Below are 27,581 nucleotides of genomic sequence, written 5' to 3'. Positions count from 1 at the left end.
AATGGCCAACAGGCCGCCATTCTGAATTTTGACAGTTGAAGTATGTTAAAAGCATTTCTCAGATGGAACTATTATGGCACTTTCTCAAATTTCATCTGTTTATATAGCTTAATAGGCACCCCTTGATCCAGGCTAGTAGTTGTTCAATTTTGAATCTGGTCAGAAAAACCAAATGGCGAACAGGCAATCTCTTGTCTACAGCTGCCCTCAGCTGACAATCAAATACTAATCCCTCTGTTTGTCATTTCTACAGCTGTCCTCGCCTGATGATCGTGGGTACCAGATCAGAATGTTATATCACCAGATGGTGCTACATCTTAGTGAGAGGTTCAGCCCAAATCTGAAATTGATCTGGCAGAGACTTTTGGTAGTGCTGAGACCATTGTTGCCTGAGGCATTCCTTGGTGATGACATAACAAATTTTGGACAGATATGCGAGAATCTTTCAAGAGAAGGAAAGATTCATCCTATGAGAGGTTCCTTTAAGAAACTCCATGATGCAGTCAAGAAAATTGATGCTGATTCCGCCAAAGTTGTTGAGGAGACTTCAGTTCAAATAAAGGAACTCCTGTCTGAAGGTTAGTTTATTCACTTATTGCTGAGCATGATATTTAAATTCTTACGGCGAAATGTCTCTATTAACTCTTTCCTACTTTGTGTTCTTTCCCGATTCCGTACTGGGAGTAGTTATTAGTCTCACCCCAAGAAGTATAAACAAAATTACAGAATACATGTCATAGATGTATTTGTTAATTTTTAGCAAGTCTGGACCACAGGTGCTTGCATAGAAAATATCACTTTCGATTTTTTTTTTTATATGACAGCGGTATGTGTAATCTGTTAAGCTGAAGGTTGGCAACAACGCCACGAGCGAAACGGCACCCCATCTCACTTCAATCGACTAAATAACACATTTATTCAAACTGACACGGTGCACACTATATGCCACCTTCATCAGGAAACATTCATCTTTAACCTACCGTGTCACTCAATACGAATTGTTACATCCAAAACACAATAATCCGTGAAAACATCGCCGAATTGGATTTTGACAATTGAAGTTTGTTATCGATATTTCTCAAAAAGAACTGAAAAGATCGTTCTGAAATTTAATATGTAGGTTGCCCTTGGTCCCTAGTTGTACTGAAGGGATCTTTCTCAAATTTCATATGTAGCTTACCCTTGGTCCGTCATGATGCATTTTTGGACCAATCTCAAATTTCATATAGAAGTTTTCCTTGTTTAAAAAGCACTGGAGGGATGTTTCTCAATTTACACAGATTAGTAATAGGAAGGGTATAAAAAGAGGAAAGATCAATCTTGACATAGAACCTATAAAGATCATTCAATGGTGGGCGCCAAGATCCCTCTGGGATATCTTGTATGATAAAAGACATACAACTTATTTCATCGTGACAAATCATAATTAATACTAAAACTTATTAACTCGCAATTATTTTCATTTATGATTTTTTTTTCAAATTTTATGTATTTTTTGCTATTATTTTTTCGGTCATCTGACCCGATACACCTGTCTGTGACAAGTTTGTGGACCGTAATTTCACACCTGGTAATTGTTTAGCGGTATACTAACCCATTAAAACTGTGTGAAATTACGGTCCACAAGATCGTCACAGACAGGTGTCTGTGATTTCTGGTGTTCTAATTGGCACACGCCGATAATTGCTTGTGAGTTCACGCGTTCGGTTTCTGTGCACTTCAAAAAAGTTCCGAAGACATACTTTTACAGGTTGTACATGAATTGAGCTTGAATTTTATTAAGAATTGTGTTCATACTATAGGGAATACATTTTCAAGTTGTTGAAATCACACACATTATTTTTGGAATTCTTTGAGTTTCGTTTTCCTTACAAACGAAAAAATTCGTATCTCAAAGGTTTGTCTATAGAATAATTAACCTACCGCGGTAAGTTACTTCATTCATTCACTCTATGAATCTTGTCTGGAAGTTACTGATCTTTCATGGACACGTTTTATCAATTGCGGACAATTACCCAAAAATCACAAATAACGGTATCATTGCTGTTTTGGCTAATAAATAATTCAAAATGATTAGCATTTTTTAAACTTGTATTACTAGAAGTATTATAACCGAAATCAATACTGGTACTTTTGTATGTAACAAACCGGTCATGCCCTCATGATAAAGGCTATATGATGTAAGTCGTTATAAACGGCCCGTTATTCAAATGTCATACATGTTACAACGACCCGTTAAAATTTTAAAAAATTATTTGAATATACATTGTACACGTTATATACAACCTGTTATGATAGAACATAAATAAGATGATACATGTTGTATTTGGCCCGTTATAATAGAAAATTAGTAAGATGTTACATTACATGTTGTATATGGCTCGTTATGAGAGAAAATTAGTGAGATGCTACATGTTATATATGGCCCGTTTAAAAAGAAAGTTATATGTCCCTGGTTTCGGAAGCACTAATTGTTATTAACTAATTCACAAATATAACTCAGAGAGTTTATTCGATCAGCACTTTCATTTTTGTTGTCTTATTCGCATTAATTACAGGCACGTGTTCACGTTTGTTTCTATATATTTCCTATATGGCGATCGAAGCGATTGTGTTCAACCTTTGACTTCACAGGTCAGAGGTCACCAAAACGAGGTATTCGACTTTGGGCTTCAAGTGTGTTTTCGAGAAAAATCGCAATTACTTGGTAATGGGTTGGCCGATTTTCATGCGGTTTTCTGCATTCTTGTTTATTAATCAATACCAATAACATGTTTAAATATAATTTTTTGTTCAGGGTACACTTTACCACATCACTTTATCATTGTACTAGGGTGCTGATATTTGGTAAAAGAGTCCCTATGGGGTTAAACTTTCCCTTCTTGGAGTGAAACTGAAAAATATACCGGTCCACATTTTTCAAGGAAGACAACCCTCATAGGATAATATTTTGTCAAAAAATTGAAGAAATATGTCCAAAAGCACTTACATTTGTATTTGATATATTTATTTAATCTACAACAGCATAGCTTGTCCCCCGAATGTTTGTCAATAAATAATTTGTATATATATAAATTGGTATGGTTTTGAAAATTGCATGAATTCACAAAACATAATCTGATCAAGTAAACAATATAAATATTATTAATGCAATTTGCAAAACCATTCCAAATAATATATTTGAATTATTAGGTCATCTGACCCGAAGGGTCAGGATGACCTATAGTCATCATGCTTCGTCCGTCGTCATGCACCGTCCACCATCCGCCGTGCGTCGTGCGTAAACTTTTCACATTTCAAACTTCTTCTCAAGTTCCACCAGTGGGATTGAGCTGAAACTTGCCTGAAATGATCCTGAGATAGTCCTGACCAAGTGTTGTTATTTTTCGGGTCGGTCCGAAATCCAAGATGGCCGCCATAGCCGCCATTTTGAAAACACATTTTAAACCTCTTCTCAAGTTCCACTAGTGCTATTGAGCTGAAACTTGCCATAAATGATCCTGAGATGGTCCTCACCAAGTGTTGTTATTTTTCGGGTCAGTCCGAAATCCAAGATGGCCGCCATAGCCGCCATCTTGAAAAACACATTTTAAACTTCTTCTCATGTTCCACCAGTGCTATTTAGCTGAAACTTGCCTGAAATGATCCTGATATGATCCCGACCAAGTGTTGGTCCGAAATCCAAGATGGCCGCCGTGGCCGCCATCTTGAAAAACACATTTTAAACTTCTTCTCAAGTTCCACCAGTGCTGTTGGGCTGAAACTTGCCAGAAATGATCCTGAGATGATCCCCACCAAGTGTTGTTATTTTTCGGGCCGATTCGAAATCCAAGATGGCCGCCATAGCCACCATTTTAAAAACACATTTTAAACTTCTTCTCATGTTCCACCAGTGCTATTGAGCTGAAACTTGCCTGAAATGATCCTGATATGATCCTGACCAAGTCTTGTTATTTTTAGGGTAGGTCATTTTTAGGGTAGGTCCGAAATCCAAGATGGCCGCCGTGCGCCGCCATCTTGAAAACACATTTAAAACTTCTTCTCCAGTTCCACCAGTGCTATTAAGCTATAACTTGCCTGAAATGATCCTGATATGATCCCGACCAAGTGTTGTTATTTTTCGGGTCGGTCCGAAATCTAAGATGGCCGCCGTGGCCGCCATCTTGAAAAACACATTTTAAACTTCTTCTCAAGTTCCACCAGTGCTGTTGGGCTGAAACTTGCCAGAAATGATCCTGAGATGATCCCCACCAAGTGTTGTTATTTTTCGGGCCGATTCGAAATCCAAGATGGCCGCCATAGCAACCATCTTTAAAAAAAATACATTTTAAACTTCTTCTCAAGTTCCACCAGTGCTGTTGAGCTGAAACTTGCCTGAAATGTTCCTGAGAGGATCCTGACCAAGTGTTGTTATTTTTTGGATTGGTCTAAAATCAAAGATGGCCGCCATGGCCGCCATCTTGAAAAACACATTTTAAATTTCTTCTCCAGTTCCATTGGTGCCATTGAGCTGGAAATGGGTGAGGATATCAAGGAAGGCGAGCCAACATAGTGTTGTTATTTTTTTGCCTTCGTAAAAATTTTGAAATGGCAGCAATGGCGGCCATTTTGTAACATGATTGCGCAATCATGGTTTTCCTGAACAACACATATTTCAAACTTCTTCTCAAATTCCACCAGTGGGATTCAGCTCTAACTTACCAGAAATGATCCCGAGATGGTCCTTACCAAGTGTTGTTATTTATCGGGTTGGCCAGAAATCCAAGATGGCCGCCATGGCCGCCATCTTGAAAAACACATTTTAAACTTCTTCTCCAGTTCCACTGGTGCCATTGAGCTGGAAATTGGTGAGGATGTTAAGGAAGGAGGGCCAACAAAGTGTTGTTATTTTTGGCCTCGTAAAATCATTGACTTGGCAGCCATGGCGGCCACTTTGTAACATGATTGTGCAATCATGGTTTTCCTGAATGTGCAATCATGGTTTTCCTGAAAAATGCCTATTTTAAACTTCCACCAGTGGGATTCAGCTCTAACTTACCAGAAATGATCCTGAGATGGTCCTTACCAAGTGTTGTTATTTATTGGGCGGGTCAGAAATCCAAGATGGCCACCATGGCCAACAGTGCCACTATATACTTGCTACAGAGAATACATACTACAATAGTATAAGGTTTTTAATTTAGAGTCAGATGACCGTTAAGGCCCCTGGGCCTCTTGTTTATTGACAAACATTTGAGAGACGAGCTATGCTGTTCTCCAACAGCTCTTGTTAACTTGCACTGTCAGCTTTAAATAAAAACTTCTTCTCAATAACCAACTTTTATGTAGACTTCGTATTTGACATTGAGGAATCTTAGAGCAAGGTTTACAAAGTTTGCGAATGAAAAAAAATCTGGTCAATAATAGCCCCACAAGAGGTGCTGTAATGTGTCCAAAATTCAACTGACTGATTTTATACAAAGGTGCTGTTGCAGAACCGCCCACAGCGATTTCTTCGACTATATTTTCCAGTAAAGCTATGAAAAATACATATTAAACAAGATGTTTTTTTCCACTTGACCCATAACGCCATCTACTTCACTTTTTAGCTCACCTGCCCGAAGGGCAAGTGAGCTTATGCCGTGGCGCGGCGTCCGTCGTCCGTCCGTCGTCCGTCCGTCCGGCCGTCCGGCCGTCCGTCCGGCGTCAACTTTCCATTCAAGCAACTTCTTCTCAATAACCAAAAGGCCTAGAGACCTAATATTGGGCCTGTAGCATGCTGGGGTGAAGGGCTACCAAGTTTGTTCAAATGAATAACGTTGACCTTCATTCAAGGTCACAGGGGTCAAAAAGGCTAAAATCTTTAAACGACTTCTTCTCAATAACCAAGAGTCTCAGGGAGTTGATATTGGGTCTGTAGCATGCTGGGGTAAAGGGCTACCAAGTTTGTTCAAATGAATGACCTTGACTTTCATTCAAGGTCATAGGAGTCAAATATGCTAAAAAAAAATTAGACGACTTCTTCTAAATAGCCAAAAGACCCAGGGACTTGATATTGGGTCTGTAGCATGCTGGGGTGAAGGGCTACCAAGTTTGTTCAAATGAATGACCTTGACTTTCATTCAAGGTCACAGGAGTCAAAAAGGCTAAAATCTTTAAACGACTTCTTCTCAATAACCAAGAGTCCCAGGGACTTGATATTGGGTCTGTAGCATGCTGGGGTGAAGGGCTACCAAGTTTGTTCAAATGAATGACCTTGACCTTCATTCAAGGTCACAGGAGTCAAAAAGGCTAAAATCTTTAAACGACTTCTTCTCAATAACCAAGAGTCCCAGGGACTTGATATTGGGTCTGTAGCATGCTGGGGTGAAGGGCTACCAAGTTTGTTCAAATGAATGACCTTGACTTTCATTCAAGGTCACAGGAGTCAAAAAGGCTAAAATCTTTAAACGACTTCTTCTCAATAACCAAGAGTCCCAGGGAGTTGGTATTGGGTCTGTAGCATGCTCGGGTGAAGGGCTACCAAGTTTGTTCAAATGAATGACCTTGACTTTCATTCAAGGTCACAGGGATCAAAAAGGCTAAAATCTTTAAACGACTTCTTCTCAATAACCAAGAGTCCCAGGGAGTTGATATTGGGTCTGTAGTATGCTGGGGTGAAGGGCTACCTAGTTTGTTCAAATGAATGGCCTTGACCTTCATTCAAGGTCACAGGGGCCAAAAAGGCTAAAATCTTTAAACGACTTCTTCTCGATAACCAACAGTCCCAGAGACCTAATATTTGGCCTGTAGCATGCTGGGGTAAAGGGCTACCAAGTTTGTTCAAATGAATGACCTTGACTTTCATTCAAGGTCACAGGAGTCAAAAAGGCTAAAATCTTTAAACGACTTCTTCTCAATAACCAAGAGTCCCAGAGACCTAATATTTGGCCTGTAGCATGCTGGGGTGAAGGGCTACCAAGTTTGTTCAAATGAATGACCTTGACTTTCATTCAAGGTCACAGGAGTCAAAAAGGCTAAAATCTTTAAACGACTTCTTCTCAATAACCAAGAGTCTCAGGGAGTTGATATTGGGTCTGTAGCATGCTGGGGTAAAGGGCTACCAAGTTTGTTCAAATGAATGACCTTGACCTTCATTCAAGGTCACAGGGGTCAAAAAGGCTAAAATCTTTAAACAACTTCTTCTCAATAACCAAGAGTCCCAGGGAGTTGATATTGGGTCTGTAGCATGCTGGAGTGAAGGGCTACCAAGTTTGTTCAAATGAATGACCTTGACCTTCATTCAAGGTCACAGGGGCCAAAAAGGCTAAAATCTTTAAACGACTTCTTCTCGATAACCAACAGTCCCAGAGACCTAATATTTGGCCTGTAGCATGCTGGGGTGAAGGGCTACCAAGTTTGTTCAAATGAATGACCTTGACTTTCATTCAAGGTCACAGGGGTCAAAAGGCTAAAATCTTTAAACGACTTCTTCTCAATAACCAAGAGTCCCAGGGAGTTGATATTGGGACTGTAGCATGCTGCGGTAAAGGGCTACCAAGTTTGTTCAAATGAATGACCTTGACTCACATTCAAGGTCACGTCGATCAAGTATGCTTAAATCTTTAAATGACTTTTAGTGAAAAGCCAAAGTGCAGAGAGACATTATATTGGTCCTGTAGCATGCTTTCAAATAACTGCAGGATCCATATATGAAAAGATCACTGCATTACAGGTGAGCGATTTGGGCCCATTGGGCCCTTGTTCGTTTACAAGCATACCTGTGTTTTTCACTTGACCATCTTCCTCTTCAGTACTTCTTCAAAGCTTCTCCTCCGTTGGGGTGTGCCACACAAAAGTTCTCTTTGCCACTTGGTCTTTTGACTACTCACCGCGAATGGTGCTTGGCGTGTCGTTATAATTGCTGTTAGGTTTTACAATTCTTTTTAGTTGAGTTATTCTGTAGTGAAGTTGTCTTTGTCTCAAATAGGAAAATGGAGAACTCCATGGGATGTAAAGTACAACCAGGTTGGCGATGGTAAAAATCCGCGAAAAATTCAGGACTGGATGAAAGATGTTCTCCTTTCTGAAGGTGTCATACTTTCTGAATCAACAGAAGCAAAGATGTGTCCAAAATGCTTTCTCAGATACCTCAAAAAACGTCCTGCATCAGAGAATGCCAATGAACCGGAACGGAAAAAAGCTTCCGTAGACAATGATGATTCTGTTGACGAATCTGACACTCTGGACGGGTATCTTTCTGTAGATGATTTATACTATGCCCCTTCTTCGAACAGAAACTGTAGCATTTGTCGAACTTACAACATAAAGAGTTCTAGCTGCATCAGTGAGAAAGCAAGACACCAGCTGCTTATCAAACATAAACTGTACATGCGTGAGAATTCCAGGGTGCGTTCAAGTCATCTTCTTGGTAAGGATATCAGTCCTGACATTGAGCCGGTTTTGACAGGGAGGGATAAACTTGTTAATCACTTGGCCACCAAGTCACCAGCTGTTATCAACGATTTACTCAAAATCATACAGAACATGTCCAATAACTTGTCACTGCTTGTATTAAACTTCGACAACATGGATGATGAAGATTGCCAAGCTTGGACAGGCTGGGATTGTAATCAATTCAATCAAATACACTATGCTTGTTCCGAACATATTACTGGTACAAAAACATTGTCATCTAAGAATGCCCTTCTGCTGTTTTGGGTTAAGCTCAAAACAGACATATCTTTCACTCAGTTGGCTTCTCTATTCCGCATTCACAAATCGAGCATCAGCAGAATTTTCCAGATCATTACAGATGCTCTAAATCAAGCCGTAGTTCCCACACATCTTGGGCCGGATCACACGCTAGGGCGCAGGCGTTGGATCACAATACAGTTTTCACGAAAACATTCTTCGGCAACAAAGTCACTGTAATATTGGATGGTACATATATATATATCGGCAAAAGTGAAGAACGTGAGTTTCAGCGGAAAAGTTACTGCGGTCAAAAAAAAACGCAACTACGTGAAGTTTATGAGTATTGTGTTCCCTAATGGTTACGGTCTAGACACTGTCGGCCCATTTCTTGGTAGTGATAATGACGCCAAAATCATTGACAAGAAGGAAGATGATCAGGTAATTGTAGACAGGCGTTTCTGAGACATTTTGAGCAAACTATCAGTGAGGGATACGAGACTCACATGCCGACATTTCTCAAACCTGGACAGAGTCAACATGATGGGACAGAGGCAAACACAGACAGGTGTATCACTAAAACAAGATGGGTGGTCGAAAGTTATCACTCTCGTTTGAAGCAATTCAGATTATTTAAAACTGAACTCACATCAAACCACTTCATCAAAAATCTCGAAAGTCTTCTGAAAAGTGTCACGGCATGTCTGAATTGGCTACGTGGACCCATATATCGGCCTTCATCAACAAAAGCAGCCGAAGATGAAAAAGTTGCTCTGGAGAAGAAGTCACTTCTAAACAAGTCCAACATCCTAGCAGAGCGTGTTGAGAAAGAGCCAGGCCTATCACGGAGAGCCAAATCCCAATAGCAGAAGCTAGAGGCAGCCCAGCTCGAGTTCCCATGTCTTGACCAAGAATATCTAGAAGTTCTGGCATGTGAGACGTACCAGGTGAAGTTTATCGGAACATTTGACAGCAGATGGAGATTATGAAATCATGGCATACCAACACTCTTCTGACCTGATTCGATGTCAAATCCGATTTCGTCATAAATCGCAAACGAAATACAACATATGGATCCAGTACTCAGTTACCGAACAACCACCAATACAGAATCACTACTGTACGTGCCCAACCAGTCAGAGGACTGTTGGTTTGTGTGCTCATATCGCCAGTGTTCTCTTCTACCTTGGGGTCTATGCATGTCCATAGTCAGTCTCGAAAACCACTTCGACCAACCAAGTTTATGCCACTGATGAAGTAAATAGCCTGCTAATACATATAATCCAGAATGTAGGGAAGATACTACATTGAATGTTTCTGATATACACAACGTAGCGTCATTGTCACTCTTCAAAAATGATCGACATCGTCTAGAATGTAACTGTGAAGGAATATAATACTCATATATATATATGATATCAAGTTCTTAATACACAAATAATACATGATGAGCTTTATGAGCAAGAACAAAGTACATTAGTTGTACAACCAAGTCATGGAGATAGGAAAATAGGTAAAGGGACTAACATTATCCTGACAAAAATCTTGAAACAAATAGTTTCCTTGAAGGCGAATTCGTCCAATCGTGTTTCCTATAATATTTCAACGTATTTCTTGTCCGGACGAGATGTCTTCACTAGCATGCAGTGCTTTCAGCACTTTGATCTATATGAAGATTTATGGGGGTTGACTAATAGAAGTTGCAAAAACGAGGCATATCCAGTAATTCTGAAGTGTATTTTTTTTTCATTGATTACACAAATGAATGGAGATATTTTCTATTGGAAAAATTTGGTAGTACTTGGGGTTTGAATTAGACAAAATGCCGTTTTAAACGTGCAACTTTATGAGAAATATCATTTTTTATGTTTGATGTCAAAGGAGGTGGTGCATAGGAGGGCTAAATCGGCCCACGGCGATTGTTTTCCCAGAAACATATTTTTTGTAAAAAGCATAATATCCCCGATTATGTGGGAGGAATTAATTTCCATTCCTCAATGTATATATTCTTTTTTTGGTGATTTCATTATTTCCCCATCAAACTGCATAAGAAGCTAATGTTTTGACCACTAATTATTATAGAACACATTTTTATTTCCTATTTGTGAAACAAATTCACCCCATTTGTTTAAGGTTTGATTTTGTATATGAATCATCACGCTCCGTGACACTAAAATTAAATTTCAGCCTAATTTGATGTCTTCTTTGTGAAAATCATTGTTTTTAACTTTTCATTTAAAGTCTAATATCACAAAGTTATTAATGCAGTACTATCAAAATTTCTGGTTAGAAATAATCTATGGATATTCATAAACATTCAATGAAACAAATTTATTTGGTGAATTACTGGATATGCCAAGATTTTATTATGTTAAATGCATACACCCCCAATTTTGGACAACATATCAAAGTACTGAAATTACTGAAAAATAGAGGCAAATGCTAAAAATCCAACAAAAATAACAATGCAATCAGACTTTACTGCTTGAGTCAGACAGGGTGCTCCTTTTTAACCCTTGGTTTTTAGGTCATCTGACCCGAAGGGTCAGGATGACCTATAGTCATCATGCTTCGTCCGTCGTCGTGCGCCATGCGCCGTCCGCCGTCGGCCGTGCGCCGTGCGTAAACTTTTCACATTTCAAACTTCTTCTCAAGCTCCACCAGTGGGATTGAGCTGAAACTTGCCTGAAATGACCCTGAGATGGCCCTGACCAAGTGTTGTTATTTTTCGGGTCGGTCCGAAATCCAAGATGGCCGCCATAGCCGCCATTTTGAAAACACATTTTAAACTTCTTCTCATGTTCCACCAGTGCTATTGGGCTGAAACTTGCCTGAAATGATCCTGATATGATCCTGACCAAGTGTTGTTATTTTTCGGGTCAGTCCGAAATCCAAGATGGCCGCCATAGCCGCCATCTTGAAAAACACATTTCAAACTTCTTCTCAAGTTCCACCAGTGGGATTGAGCTGAAACTTGCCTGAAATGACCCTGAGATGGCCCTGACCAAGTGTTGTTATTTTTCGGGTCAGTCCGAAATCCAAGATGGCCGCCATAGCCGCCATCTTGAAAAACACATTTTAAACTTCTTCTCATGTTCCACCAGTGCTATTGGGCTGAAACTTGCCTGAAATGATCCTGATATGATGTTGACCAAGTGTTGTTATTTTTCGGGTCAGTCCGAAATCCAAGATGGCCGCCATAGCCGCCATCTTGAAAAACACATTTCAAACTTCTTCTCAAGTTCCACCAGTGGGATTGAGCTGAAACTTGCCTGAAATGACCCTGAGATGGCCCTGACCAAGTGTTATTATTTTTCGGGTCAGTCCGAAATCCAAGATGGCCGCCATAGCCGCCATCTTGAAAAACACATTTTAAACTTCTTCTCAAGTTCCACCAGTGCTATTGGGCTGAAACTTGCCTGAAATGATCCTGATATGATCCTGACCAAGTGTTGTTATTTTTCGGGTCGGTCTGAAATCCAAGATGGTCGCCATAGCCGCCATCTTGAAAAACACATTTTAAACTTCTTCTCCAGTTCCACCAGTGCTATTAAGCTGAAACTTGCCTGAAATGATCCTGATATGATGCCGACCAAGTGTTGTTATTTTTTGGGTCGGTCCGAAATCCAAGATGGACGCCGTGGCCCCCATCTTGAAAAACACATTTTAAACTTCTTCGCCAGTTCCACCAGTGCTATTAAGCTGAAACTTGCCTGAAATGATCCGGATATGATCCTGACCAAGTATTGTTATTTTTCGGGTCAGTCCGAAATCCAAGATGGCCGCCATAGCCGCCATCTTGAAAAACACATTTTAAACTTCTTCTCAAGTTCCACCAGTGCTATTGAGCTGAAACTTGCCTGAAATGATCCTGATATGATGCCGACCAAGTGTTGTTATTTTTTGGGTTGGTCTGAAATCCAAGGTGGCCGCCATCTTGAAAAACACATTTTAAACTTCTTCTCCAGTTCCACCAGTGCTATTGGGCTGAAACTTGCCTGAAATGATCCTGATATGATCCTGACCAAGTGTTGTTATTTTTCGCGTCGGTCCGAAATCCAAGATGGCCGCCGTGGCCGCCATCTTGAAAAACACATTTTAAGCTTCTTCTCCAGTTCCACCAGTGCTATTAAGCTGAAACTTGCCTGAAATGATCCTGATATGATGCCGACCAAGTGTTGTTATTTTTTGGGTTGGTCTGAAATCCAAGATGGCCGCTGTGGCCGCCATCTTGAAAAACACATTTTAAACTTCTTCTCCAGTTCCACCAGTGCTATTGGGCTGAAACTTGCCTGAAATGATCCTGATATGATGCTGACCAAGTGTTGTTATTTTTCGCGTCGGTCCGAAATCCAAGATGGCCGCCATAGCCGCCATCTTGAAAAACACATTTTAAACTTCTTCTCAAGTTCCACCAGTGCTATTGAGCTGAAACTTGCCTGAAATGATCCTGATATGATGCCGACCAAGTGTTGTTATTATTTGGGTTGGTCTGAAATCCAAGGTGGCCGCCATCTTGAAAAACACATTTTAAACTTCTTCTCCAGTTCCACCAGTGCTATTGGGCTGAAACTTGCCTGAAATGATCCTGATATGATCACGACCAAGTGTTGTTATTTTTCGGGTTGGTCTGAAATCCAAAAATCACATTTTAAACTTCTTCTCCAGTTCCATTGGTGCCATTGAGCTGGAAATGGGTGAGGATGTCAAGGAAGGCGAGCCAACATAGTGTTGTTATTTTTTCGGCCTCGTAAAAACTTTGAAATGGCAGCAATGGTGGCCATTTTGTAACATGATTGCGCAATCATGGTTTTCCTGAACAACACCTATTTCAAACTTCTTCTCAAATTCCATCAGTGGGATTCAGCCCTAACTTACCAGAAATTATCCTGAGATGGCCCTTACCAAGTGTTGTTATTTATCGGGTCGGCCAGAAATCCAAGATGGCCACCATGGCAACCATCTTGAAAAAACATTTTAAACTTCTCCAGTTCCACTTATGCCATTGAGTTGGAAATTGGTGAGGATTTTAAGGAAGGAGGGCCAACAAAGACTTGTTATTTATTGGGTCGGTCAGAAATCCAAGATGGCCACCATGGCAAACGGTGCCACTATATACTTGCTACAGAGAATACATACTACAATTATATAAGGTTTTTAATTTAGAGTCAGATGACCGTTAAGGCCCCTGGGCCTCTTGTTTAATACAATTTACTTCATGACCTTTCTTTGTATGCAAAAATCTTTTGTTATCCAGTAATTTTTGATGATTTTTTTTGGTTGTGTATTAAGATTAATATGCTAACATGTTTTTTAAAAGCAAAATTTGATAGTACTCCAGCGATTATTGCATCTTATCTACTTAACAATTAAAAGAAAATTTCTAGAAGGTAAATTTTTTACTGATAATTTTGTTAAAAAAACTGTAATTACACTTTCTATTATACAAATTCCTACTAAACACACATGTTTTTATAAAATATAACATCACATGAGACTATCAATGCAATATGAAATTCATCAAGTACTTTTGTACGAGAAATATATTGAATTTAAAAGGGAGGGTACACATTTTTTACAGAAATCATGTTAGGTGGCGCTGCGTATACAGCATTTGCCAATTTTCGTTTTAGTGTCTAAAATGACATGTATTTGGTAAAAGTCTATCATAATATCATACATAAAATAAGATTCGGCCGTGGGCCGCCATGCACAACCTCCTTTCACAGAAACTAACGAAAAGATTCATACAATCGATATCTGATTACGTTGCCTGATATATAAATGTATAAATACTTGATAAAGTGTGCTTGTGAGTATTTACGACTTTGGTACAAAATGGCCTTGTTCTGGCATGTCCGGAACGGAACAAGGTTTTCATATGTACTATCAGATGCCGCATGGATATGTCTATCCCGGCATTAGTTAAAGGATCAATTTCCTTCGTGGGCAGTTTTAGAGCATTCCTGCAACAGCACCTTTGGTAGAAAGCATTCCCTGGTGAAAGAGATTTTAGTTTGTGTGAAAAAAGCGGGTGTCGTTGGGGCCCATTAAGGGGCAAAAAATACCTAAAGTTGAATTCTTCTTTAATGTACTTTTGTTCAAAATATGTTGGATGTATTTCAAACAAATTTGGTAGAAAGTATCCCCTTTTGAATCTGCACAAAGTTTGCCCCCTTTAGGGTCTTAACAAGGGGCCAAAAACGGGTAATCTTTGGTTCATCTTTAAAACTCTTCTCATAAAGCAGCAGTCTGATTGACTTCATATTTGATATTTAGGGGTTTTAGAGCATTATTGCATGCAATGCTCGAGAAGAGAGAAATATTCAAAAAAGGCCCGAACTGTGGGCACCGCAATGGGTAAAAATATTAACTTTCACCAATTTAACCAAACTTGGTAGAATGTATCTTCTAGAGAAGAGGATGAATACGTTTGCATAAAAAAGGGGGTTGTGTCCCCTTGGAGGCCCATTATGGGGCAAAAAGGGGACCAAATACAAAAATCTTCTTCTAAAGGCTGAAATAAAGTAGAATCAAATCTTTACTCTCCATAAATGGAAGGGTCATGAGGTGCTTTACCTAAATGGTGAATATAATGACCCATGGGTCTCACGTTTGCCCCTTGGATAAACTTTACTAAAGTTTATTAGCTCGCCTGCCCGACAGGCACCTGCCCTTAATTTTTTTTTTTTTAGTTCTGAGTTACTGCTTTCGTAATTATTTGTACTTATTTGTGTACTCATTTGTTGCTGATCATGAGCTGAAAAGACTAATAAAAGAACTTGAAAACTTACTTTGTGAAATGTAATGATGTGGACATTGTATTTTGCAGGAAGGGATCCAAAACTTGCTGCTATGATAGGTGAGTAAGCTGAATGAGGTTGTTACATAATGTACATAAAGATATTTACCTGATGGAGAAAAGATCCCAAGACAATCCATATCAACCAAACAACGGTTATAAGTGTTTCATGTATAATCAACCATCAAAGGTCAAGGCCATATGTTACCTGATATGTCAAATAGTCACTGTGGCTGACAGATGGAAACAGATTGTGAATGTTATGATACTGCACTATTGTATGACCATCATTTGTCAATATTAGCTCACCTGGTCTGAAGGATTAGTGAGCTTATTACTTGGCGCACTGTCCTTCGTCCTGTGTCCATCAACTTTATACTAGGCCTATTGCATGCTGGGATGAAGGGCTACCAAGTTTGTTCAAAGGAATAACCTTGACCTACTTTCAAGGTCACAGTTGTCAAACAAGCACAAACTTCAAATGGCTTCTTTTCGATAAACAGGAGCTCTAAATCATGATAGTAGATCTGTAGTATGCTAGTTTGAAGGGTTACCAAATTTACTTAAAACTAATGACGTTGACCTACATTCAAGGTCACAGGCCTGGGTCAAATCGGCCAAAATATTCAAAGGACTTCTTCTCAACAACAAATTCAGGAGGCACAGGGACTTGATATTTGGTCTGAAGTATGCTTGGATAAATGACTTTGACTTGCATTTGTCAAGAATTGTGGGTATAGACTTAGCCTAATTATTTGCAAACAGATGAGACAACAACATAAATTACATTAACAAATATATTCATCTGAAACCCATTGTCTCTCCGGACACCAAATATATATAGTTCATCACTGTGATTGGTTCCCAAAGCATTAGGTAAAGGATCAATTGCCTTCGTGGGCAGTTTTAGAGCATTCCTGCAACAGCACCTTTGGTAGAAAGCATTCCCTAGTGAAAGAGATTTTAGTTTGTGTGAAAAAAGTGGGTGTGCCGTTGGGGCCCATTAAAGGGCAAAAAATACCTAAAGTTGAATTCTTCTTTAATGTACTTTTGTTCAAAACATGTTGGATGTATTTCAAACAAATTTGATAGAAAGTATCCCCATTTGAATCCGCACAAAGTTTGCAAACAAAAAGGTTGTAGCCCCCTTTAGGGTCTTAACAAGGGGCCAAAAACAGGTAATCTTTGGTTCATCTTTAAAACTCTTCTCATGAAGCAGCAGTCTGATTGACTTCATATTTGATATTTAGGGGTTTTAGAGCATTATTGCATGCAATGTTCGAGAAGAGAGAAATATTTTTTTAAAAAAAGGCCCGAACTGTGGGCACCGCAATGGGTAAAAATATTAACTTTCACCAATTTTAACCAAACTTGGTAGAATGTATCTTCTAGGGAAGAGGATGAATACGTTTGCATAAAAAAGGGGGTTGTGTCCCCTTGGAGGCCCATTATTGGGCAAAAAGGGGACCAAATACAAAAATCTTCTTCTTGCATTTGTCAAGAATTGTGGGTATAGACTTAGCCTAATTATTTGCAAACAGATGAGACAACAACATAAATTACATTAACAAATATATTCATCTGAAACCCATTGTCTCTCCGGACACCAAATATATATAGTTCATCACTGTGGTTGGTTCCTAAAGTTCTCTTCACTCCAATGTTGTTTACTTCAATAGGTATATGTGTATACCCTCCTTAGGTACTGTACTAGTCCAGCACAAATGTTTCCCTTCTGGTTTCACATAGATATACAGGGATTCTGCGGCTCCCACTATGGGTCTGGTACATAGACATTATGGCTAATGGCTCCCTGTCCCAAGGTCACCTACAAGGTTATAGAGTCAATGTTCTAAGTTCATGGGTTTATACTTGCACATTTGTATTATACATACAATATGTACTTGTATTTCACTTACAATGACATTTAATCATTCTCTTTCTCACTATCTCCTATTACTTTTCTCTCAATTTCCTATTTCTTTACATTCTGTTTGGAAATTATTCTATAACAATGGCCCTATATTTTGCATGCTTAACATTTTACCAACCTTACATTAATGGATAAATATCTACTTACTGTTGGCGTCTCTCTTTAGCATGTCTGAGCAAACAGCTCACTCTACTGTTTCATTCAAGGACTCCCACACTCCATTGAGGTGGACATAGCACACAGCTTCTCCAAGTAGCAAAAACTTTTCACATTTCAAACTTCTCCAGTTCCACCAGTGGGATTGAGGTGAAACTTGCCTGAAATGATGCTGGGATGGTCCTGACCAAGTGTTGTTATTTTTCGGGTCAGTCTGAAATCCAAGATGGCCGCCATTTTGAAAACACGTTTGAAACTTCTTCTCAAGTTCCACTGGTGAGATTGAGCTGAAACTTGCCTGAAATGATCCTGGGATGGTCCTGAGGAAGTTTTGTTATTTTTCAGGTCGGTCAGAAATCCAAGACGGCCGCCATGGCAGCCATCTTGTTTTTTCTTACATTACAGTGCTAACATGCAAACCGTTGACGGTTCTGGCGGTGTATCACCTTGCACCACCCGACAACTCGGTGACCCATTTGTCGAACAATGTTGTGCAATACAAAAGACAGTGAGCGGGACCACGATACCAATTACCGCAGCTCATTATAACACACGAGCGAATCAGCGCTCTTGGATTGACAGGCCACGTGCGACAGAAATAACAGACCGATTGTCTGTCTTGTGGAGCGCATCATTTCACATAAATACAAGATATATATGTGCTACTGCATTTGAATAAAGGGTGGATTGCCAAATAAAATATTTATGGGAATTTTGTACTTTTCCCAAGTGGCAAAAGAAATATCTTTGAATTAAAAGGACTGTTTTACTCTCAACGTAACCCAATTTAAGTATTGTAAAAAAACCTCAAATCCCCAAGTATCACTAATTGGTTAGTTAACCGTGAATTGACAGATGACATTTGTGCACGGTAAGTTATTCTGTACATTTTCTGTGTTTAATTTAAGACTGGTAGGCACAGAAACTCGTCTTATTCTCATTTGGGCACACATGTAGTTCTCATCGATATATAAATTTTGCACATTTCTGTTGTCGGAACGATAGCGATAACGTGGAAGAAATTGAGGTGTTGGGCAATACTGTATGTCCCCTTGTGATAGTTTAAACATTTTCTCATAGATTTTGATAAAAGGAATGTTTTTGAAAACCCTAGCTTATTATTATTGGAGGGACTTGACATGTTACCTTGACAAAAGATCATTAAACATTAACAAAATTATTCCATTTACATGTAATCCACTTCATATCCCTATGTATTGAACACGTTTCCGTGATAATAATAATATATAAATCCTACCCTAAATCCCTATTTTAGGGTCAATTTGAGAAAGGAAACCAAAAATCGTATGTGAAGTTTCTCAAAGAATGTTTGATTAACTGATCACGGGTGTCGTATCACTGTCGGCTGATTGTAAGGTCTTGTCAAACACACCTCATGAGAAACGGTCTACGGGAAAATGCTACGTTAACATATAACTTTACTGAACTCGCAACGACATTGGCAATTACTGCCATTCCCAATCATGCCTGCGAAAAACTGTTTGAAAAATGTGGATATGTATAGTGACTACTGCTTACATTTCTAATTTAGTACTATATATATATCATAGACACGGTGAAATTTAAAAGAGAAGTCTAATAAAATCCTGTATATAATTGAACATTGTATCAATCTCATGTTGTCTGTTATTTCTGTGGCACGTGGCCTGTCAATCCGAGAGCGCTGATTCACTCGAGTGTTATAATGAGCTGCAGTAATTGGTATCGTGGTCCTGCCCACTGTCTTTTGTATTTCACAACGATGTTCGACAAATGGGTCAACGAGTTGTTGGGTGGTGCCAGGTGATACATGGCCTGAACCGTCAACGGTTTGCATGTTAGCACTGTAAGTATTGCTACAGAGGATATCAAAATGTAGCATTCAAGAACCGTAACTTTGCTTCGGTTTTGACACTTCGGTTTTCACAGAGTTATTCCTCTTTGTGGAAAGGTTACTTACATCAAGTTTTTCTAGAGAGGATATGAAAACAGAGTGCAGTATACAAAGTTGGGTTAGTAAGATATTGTAGATGATTTTAAACAACCACTGAAATGCAAAATTTCCATTTCTATATCAGTTTTTGACATTACTTGAAAAACTGCTCAGCACAATGATGACATATGCAGCATGGAGTCTTGATAACTTGTTTGATAAATTGTTTGAGTGCTACATAATATCACTTTCATTTCATTCATACCAGGAATTCAAATACAAATACAGTTGAGTATCAATTTGTTGTTAATAAATCAGTTCACTTTTCATTTGTATCAGCTTTTTTTAGGTCATCTGACCCGAAGGGTCAGGATGACCTATAGTCATCATGTTTCGTCCGTCGTCGTGCGCCGTGCGCCGTCCGCCGTCCGCCGTGCGTAAACTTTTCACATTTCAAACTTCTTCTCAAGTTCCACCAGTGGGATTGAGCTGAAACTTGCCTGAAATGATGCTTGGATGGTCCTGACCAAGTGTTGTTATTTTTTGGGTCAGTCTGAAATCTAAGATGGCCGCCATGGCCACCATTTTGAAAACACATTTGAAACTTCTTCTCAAGTTCCACTGGTGAGATTGAGCTGAAACTTGCCTGAAATAATCCTGGGATGGTCCTGACCAAGTGTTGTTATTTTTCAAGTCGGTCAGAAATCCAAGATGGCCGCCATGGCAACCATCTTGAAAAACACATTTTAAACTTCTTCTCCAGTTCCACTGGTGCCATTGAGCTGGAAATTGGTGAGGATGTTAAGGAAGGAGAGCCAATAAAGTGTTGTTATTTTTCGGCTTCGTAAAAACTTCGACATTGCAGCCACGGCAGCCATTTTGTAACATGATTGCGCAATCATGGTTTTCCTGAACAACACCTATTTCAAACTTCTTCTCAAATTCCACCAGTGGGATTCAGCTTTAACTTACCAGAAATGATCCTGAGATGTTCCTGGCCAAGTTTTGTTATTTATCGGGTCAGTCAGAAATCCAAGATGGCCGCCATGGCAGCCATCTTGAAAAACACATTTTAAACTTCTTCTCCAGTTCCACTGGTGCGATTGAGCTGGAAATTGGTGAGGATGTTAAGGAAGGGGAGCCAACAAAGTGTTGTCATTTTTCGGCCTCGTAAAAACTTTGAAAGGGCAGCCACGGCAGCCATTATGTAACATGATTGCGCAATCATGTTTTTCCTGAACAACACGTATTTCAAACTTCTCAAATTCCACCCGTGGGATTTGGCTCTAACTTACCAGAAATGATCCTGAGATGGTCATGGCCAAGTGTTATTATTTTTAAGGTAGGTCAGAAATCCAAGATGGCCGCCATGGCCAACAGTGCCACTAAACCTGCAGAGAATGCATACTACAATATTATAAGGGTCTTTAATTTAGAGTCAGATGACCGTTAAGGCCCCTGGGCCTCTTGTTTTCTGTTCCATTCATAATTCACATTCATCGTCTGGGTTTGCCGCCAGGGGATTAGTACAAAAATGTATCTTTCAGCGATGCCTTGTTCTAATCGTATTAATGTATAAAAAGGATCACTGGATAGTAGGTGAGCGATTCAGGCCCATTTAGTCCCTTAATTTAATTGTTTCCCAATATTCTACAAAGGATTGGTATGACATGAAGACAGTTGGCTATTCAAATCACTCTCTATAAGGCATCTGTCCATCTGTATAAACAATCCTTGTTATCACTTTTTTTGAGAACTACTTAAATTATTTTCCCCTTGAACCATATTTGTGTATTCTGTGTCTGATTGAGAAAGCAGTATGGCAGACAGGCGACCATCTGGGATTTTGACAGTTGAAGTCTGTTACTGCTATTTTAGATTGTTATTGGCCTAATGGCCTTTTATAAAGTAATAAGAAAATACAATGATGTTTGTTCTTATAAGTATAATCCTTTTTCCTTGTAGACACAACAAAAAGTATAATACAGACAGAGAAAGAAAGCTACCAATTCATTCCTACCAAAAGTCTCCAAGATGCCCATCAAAAACTTCTGGAGAATAAGATTGTTATAATCCAGGGCAACACAGGAGATGGGAAATCCGCTATTGCATTTAAACTTCTCCGTTTGCTGTGCTGTGATGAGGAGGAGGAGCAACAGAATCGATATCGACAACCACTACAACTACACAACATAAAAGACTTTGATTTGGTGGCACCAAAGTCACAATTAGTTATGTATGTAGACAATATCTTTGGAGAGAATTATGTGTGTCAGGAAGATGTGAAAGAATGGGAGAAACGGGAAAAGGAAATTATTGCAAAATGTTGTGGAAATGAGAGAGAAGCCAATTATCTGGTTATTACAATTTGCAGTGGAATTTCTAATTCTGTAAATGGATTGAAAAAAACATTTACCAAACAAAACATTGTTGACCTCAGCCAGTACAAAGATCAAAATGAAAAACTTGAATTGTTAAGGTTGTATCAACCAAAAACTAAATTTGTTAAATGGATGGATGTTGAGGAGAAACAGATTGTTGCCTCGGCCCCAGACATTGGGTTTCCGCTGTGTTGTAGACTATTTAGAGACACACCAACTTTGCAAACAGAGAGAGTCAAATTCTTTGAAAGACCTTTTCATTATTTGAAATCGTCTTTATCTAAATTAAAAGGCGGGACATTTATTGGTCTGCTGTATCTGTTCCTCAATGGCGGCACAGTTAAAGAAGTTGATTTAGACATTTCCTTTGAAAAAAGTGAGGTAAGTGAAAAAATGAACGCAGCGTTTTCTTTTGATGTAATGAAAGTTTTTGAACCTTTTTACTACAAAAGAAACAAAGCTATATTTGTAAAGGAGTCGTTAGAATCGCTGTTGGGTGGGCACGTGAAAAAAGAGAATACAGAAAAACAAGGAAATGGTTCTCCTTGTTACAAATTCAGCTCTGTCGCCATTGAGGAATCAATGGCACTTTTGTATGGAGAGACAACTCCCATTGGCTTCATCCAGAATTGTCCCAAAAAGTTCCTTAGTTATGTAACTACAGCAAAAAATACCCCAAACAGGATAGTTCTATCATCTGATGACCAAATTAATGCCATGTTTAAACGTTTATTCAGAGAGTATGAGTCTGATCCTAATAGTGGTTTGCACTCGGATGTGTGGACAGACATCCTGTTCCTTCGGCAATTTATCCATTGGATAGATGGTAAGAGCATAAACTCACAATGGTCCTTTCAGATGAAGCAAATGCTGCTAAATAGAGTTTGCTCTTCTGGTTCAGAAGATTGTGTCGAGTTTCTCCTTTCTGTGGGTGTCACACCTGATAATGAAACACTGTTTAGTGTGGTGAAGGGTGGGAGTGTACAATTACTGAGTGCACTAACAAAGTATGACATCATTCCTACAGCAAGGGCATGCAGGTCACGATCATCACATTATAAATATTACACTTACAATATCAATGTCCTACATGAGGCATGTTTGCTTGAGAGAGAAGATATGGTGACCATGTTGTGTGACACTTATCCACACTTGGTACATGACACTAATTACTGGAGACAAAGCTCGCTCCATCTTGCAGCACGGACAGGAAACTGTGGAATATTTCAAATAGTGGAGAGAACAGTTCTTAAATCGTTGTGTAGAGTTGAGGATGTACAACATAAGTGTGAATCAGAAGATGGTCATGTTGTGCATAGGAGTTGTGTGTGTGGACAGTACATGTCACAGTTAGTTGACGAGTCTGGGAGGACTGTGTTACATTGGAGTTGTAGGGAGGGACACAGGGAGTTTAGTTTAGAGCTGGGTAAGACTTACCCAGCACTAACTACAGCTGTAGACAAGGATGGGAATACAATATTACATGTGAGTTGTAAGTATGGACACCGGGAGCTTAGTTTAGAGCTGTTTAAGTGCTACCCTGCACTAACCACAAATGTAGATAAAGACGGGAGGACAATATTGCATGCCAGTTGTATTGGTGGACACACAGAGCTTAGTTTAGAGCTGTGTAAGTTGCACCAAGAGCAAACCACAGCTGTGGATAATGATGGGATGACAATATTACACTTGAGCTGTATGTGGGGTCGCAAAGAGCTTAGTTTAGAGCTGTGTAAGTTGCAACAAGCGCAAATCTCAGCTCAAGATAATTATGGGAGAACATTATTGCATGTTAGTTGTATGTGGGGACACAGGGAGCTTAGTTTAGAGCTGTGTAAGTTGTTCCCAGCACTTACCACAGCTGTAGATAACGAGGGGTGTCATTGTCTACATCACATAGCTGGGGAGACTTCGGATATAGACATGTTCACTAATTGTGAACTTTACGTGAAACAGTATGTTAAGACAACAGGAGGTAAGTATGACATCACGACCATGCGTACTAAAAATGGGGAGTCTGTTTTAGACCTGGCAAAGAAACGGACAAAGAGACTGAGAGGGATGGGGGAGTTACATATCAATAACCCATTGTATGATCATCTTGTCAAATTATTCACAAGTGAATTAGGACCTGGTACTGGACAAGACTGAATTGATATTTACAGGAGTGTGATGATTGACAGACAACATAAATACATATTAAATGCAAGTTTTGTTTTTTTGTAATAATTTCAGTTCACATTGCACAAGTCGACAGAGATAACTTCTTGGTTACCCAAGAGGTACCTGGGTAGAGTTTTTTTCTATTAATGACTTTGTCTCAAGGCATCAGAGGTCAAATGTTAAAAACGTCAAGAGTCTTCCTCTCAAGTTCCTGAAAACACTAAGTATGCCAACTGATATTTTGCCATCCATCAGGTTAGCAGGATACAGTATTGTGAAGTTTGCATATAAATGATCTTGACCATTTTTAAGTTCATGGTGGTCAAGTGTGAGAAATTATTCAAGAATCTTCTAAAATTTAAAAGTATGGTCTTCCAAACGTCCTTAACATTTTCTGCATTGATTTTTCTTGAAAGTCAAAGAGGTCCAATAATTCAAACTCATTTGAGAATTTCTCATTTCAAGTTCTAGAAGACCCAGGGTGTCATTATTTGTACAGTAGGTACCCAAGTTAAAGTGCTATCAAGTTTGTTCACATACATTATATGACGTTAATTTCCAAGCTAAACCCTTTTATATACTGTAGCATTATAGATGTCAAGTAGCACTGGCTAGAATAATTGAGCTCGTTGCCATATGGTTAGAATGTGTTATTTATTGAAACACTATTACTAAAGTGTCCATCTTAAAAAATGGTAATTTTGCTATTTCATCTGGGCCTCTTCTCAAATTACTAAATATAACTGAAGGACTGGAAATGATTATAAAGCATGACTTACATTATTGGTATTATTTCAAGAAAGTGTGAGTACCGTATGGATATGTGTAAGCATGAGTGTATGGGTGTAATGAAATTCAGTCAAACCTAGATGATTCGAACTTCATTGATTCAAATTTCTCCCAATATTAATCTCTGTGCTTAGTCTCTAATTACCTCACCTTATAACGCTACTAATTAACTAACTTATGTATGATGCAGATTTTTACAAATCAAAGTTTTTGATGTATCAAACTTTTTTCACACAAGACCTTGACTGACAATAGGGATAACGATAACATGTGTTGTCTACTCCTGATCATGGGATTATTTGCTAATTAGACCCAATTTATAGATCAGTTTGTATTTAGAAGCCATGGCATTTATTAACTCCAGTATAACATACTGGTAGTTGTCTGATTATCTCCACCGCCATTAAAATCAGCAGTCGGTGAGTAGATTTTATGGAATATGTACAGTAAAACAAACGGATCAATTTAAAACACACAATTAGCGATGTCTTCACCCATATTCAAAGTGTCACGTTTAAAACTTATGTATCAATGTAAATTGATTATTGGTCATTCAATCATCATCAAGCTGCAACACTAGCAATCTGATAAATATCAAGTATCATTATCATAATTATGACAATCATCTTCATCAATATTTTATTTTGTTGTGTTTGAGGTAAAGTGTTTGAGGTAAATTAACTAAACTTTTTGATGTGAGCATTTGTCAAAACTGTATGCCTATATATGTCTCCTTGGTCAGCTTGACTGACAGTGTGACCACAGTTTTCTATCGAAGGTAAAATATTTGCATTTTAGATGTTACTAGGGGCCATAAAATAGATGTTTGCTAGGCCTAATTTTAAATAGAAAAAAAACTTAGGGTGTGTACATCCTTGATTTTATCTCAGGTTGTACATGTAACTGTTCATAGACAGATATGTCCTTGACAATTGCTTTTTTTTTCAAAGTTAAGTTGAGTTTACAAGCAGATTTACTAATTCAGAAGTATATCAATGATCTTCCACAAACATTAAAGAAATAGGTCAGGGAAAGAACTATAATAGGCTATTTGTCAACAGATAAATATGTTATACATGTTTTCTTGAATATACATGTATATAGAATAGGAATAACCAGATTAAGACATTTCATCTGATACAAATATAGCTGTCTGACTATAATATCCAATTTTAAATTTCTTATTGAAAACCAGACGTTTCTCATGGCCTTTGGCCCTGTGATTGCAAAAGTTATTCCCTGTTGTTCAGTATTCAAGTTTTTATCTTGATAACTTTTCTACAATTTTAACAAAAGTAAACATTTAACATGTTGAATTTTATATTTAATGTGTTAATGTTTTTAGCGTGTAAAATGCTTATGCATTAAATTTGTCTCATGTTTGACATGAACAGCCTTTCGTAGTTTTCTGTCAATTTCTTTGAAACTTGGTAGGCTTTATACTCATGATATCAAATTTTGTTTAAAGCGTTGAAGACTCTTCATTACTTGTTTTTCTCAAACTGTTAGAAAATTGAACTTTGACTTCATTGTGAAAAGTGAGATTTATAACATTCAGCTAGCCACTCTAAAGGTGATGTAACACTATATGATATTTGGCAGGCATATATATTGTTCTGTCCCATTGTACCTTTGTTCAAATTGTTAAATGTGCAAATGAGATATCTTAAAACTTTTGTACATTGTTGTGTTTTCAGACAAAAATGAAGTAATATCGTTTGTTAGCTCACCTGCCCGAAGGGCAAGTTCAGAGCTTATGGCATGGTGCGGTGTCAGTCGTCTTGCCGACATCAACTTTTCCTTTAAAAAACTTCTTCTCAAAATCCAAGAGGCCTAGAGACCTGATATTGGTCAAGTGTCATGCTGGGATGAATGGCTACCAAGTTTGTTCAAATGAATGACATTGACCCTCAGATTCGGTCACAAAGGTCATATAGACTAAAAACATTTAAACAACTTCTTCTCAATAACCATGCATCCCAAGGGAGTTGTTATTTTGCCAGTAGCATGGATGGAAAAAGGGCTATCAAGTTTGTTCAAATGAATGACCTTGACCTGGATTCAAGATCACATAGGTCAAATAGGCCATAATCTTCAAACAACTTCTTCTCAATAACAAATAGGCACAGTGACTTGATATTGGGCCTATAACATGCTTGGGTGAAGGGCTATCAAGTTCGTTCAAATGAATGACCTTGACATATATTAAAGGTCACATTGGTCAAATAGGCTAAAATCTTCAAACTACTTCTTCTCAATAACCAAGAGGCCCAGGGACTTGATGTTGGGCCTGTCTGTAGCATTCTGGGTTGAAGGGCTATCGAGTTTGTTCAAAAGAATGACCTTGACCTACATTCAAGGTTACAGGGATGAAATGGGCTTTAATCTTTAAACAATGATTTTGCGATAGCCAAGAGTCATATTAGGCCAAAAGTTTGCTGGAATGAAAGACTAGAAAATGTTTTGTCATGAATAAACCTAGCTTACTCTGATATTTGAATAAAGTGGTAATCAGCATAGTTTCTGTAGAAATGCCCATTGAGCCTCTTGTTATTAGCTCACCTGAGACAAAGTCTCAAGTGACCTATTCTTAATGCCTTTTGTCCGTCGTCGTGCATCGTCCGTCGGTAAACAATTTACATATCCAACTTCTTCTCCAAAACCACCGAACCAAATTCAATTAAATTTGGCAGGAAGCTTCTATGGCTAAAGTTCAACTAAAATTGTGAATTATATGGTCCCCATCCCCCAGGGGCCTGAGGGGCAGGGCCA

At 38.7% G+C, this 27,581-nt stretch overlaps 1 protein-coding gene across 1 annotated transcript in view; it reads left to right on the top strand.

Moving 5' to 3' along the window:
- LOC117343099 overlaps positions 1-24,008 on the top strand; it is an 83,164-nt gene extending 59,156 nt beyond the window's left edge. Inside the window, exons 11-13 of the mRNA XM_033905412.1 lie at positions 254-578; positions 15,485-15,514; positions 21,442-24,008. Of these exons, the coding sequence (XP_033761303.1) occupies positions 254-578; positions 15,485-15,514; positions 21,442-24,008 (2,922 nt within the window). The remainder of the gene's footprint in view (positions 1-253; positions 579-15,484; positions 15,515-21,441) is intronic.
- The last annotated feature ends 3,573 nt before the right edge of the window (positions 24,009-27,581 follow it).

Source organism: Pecten maximus, chromosome 2 (assembly GCF_902652985.1).
Source record: "Pecten maximus chromosome 2, xPecMax1.1, whole genome shotgun sequence".
Taxonomy (NCBI): Eukaryota; Metazoa; Mollusca; class Bivalvia; order Pectinida; family Pectinidae; genus Pecten; species Pecten maximus.
Note: the sequence above shows the minus strand (reverse complement) of the source record. Positions and strands in the feature narration are given on the sequence as shown.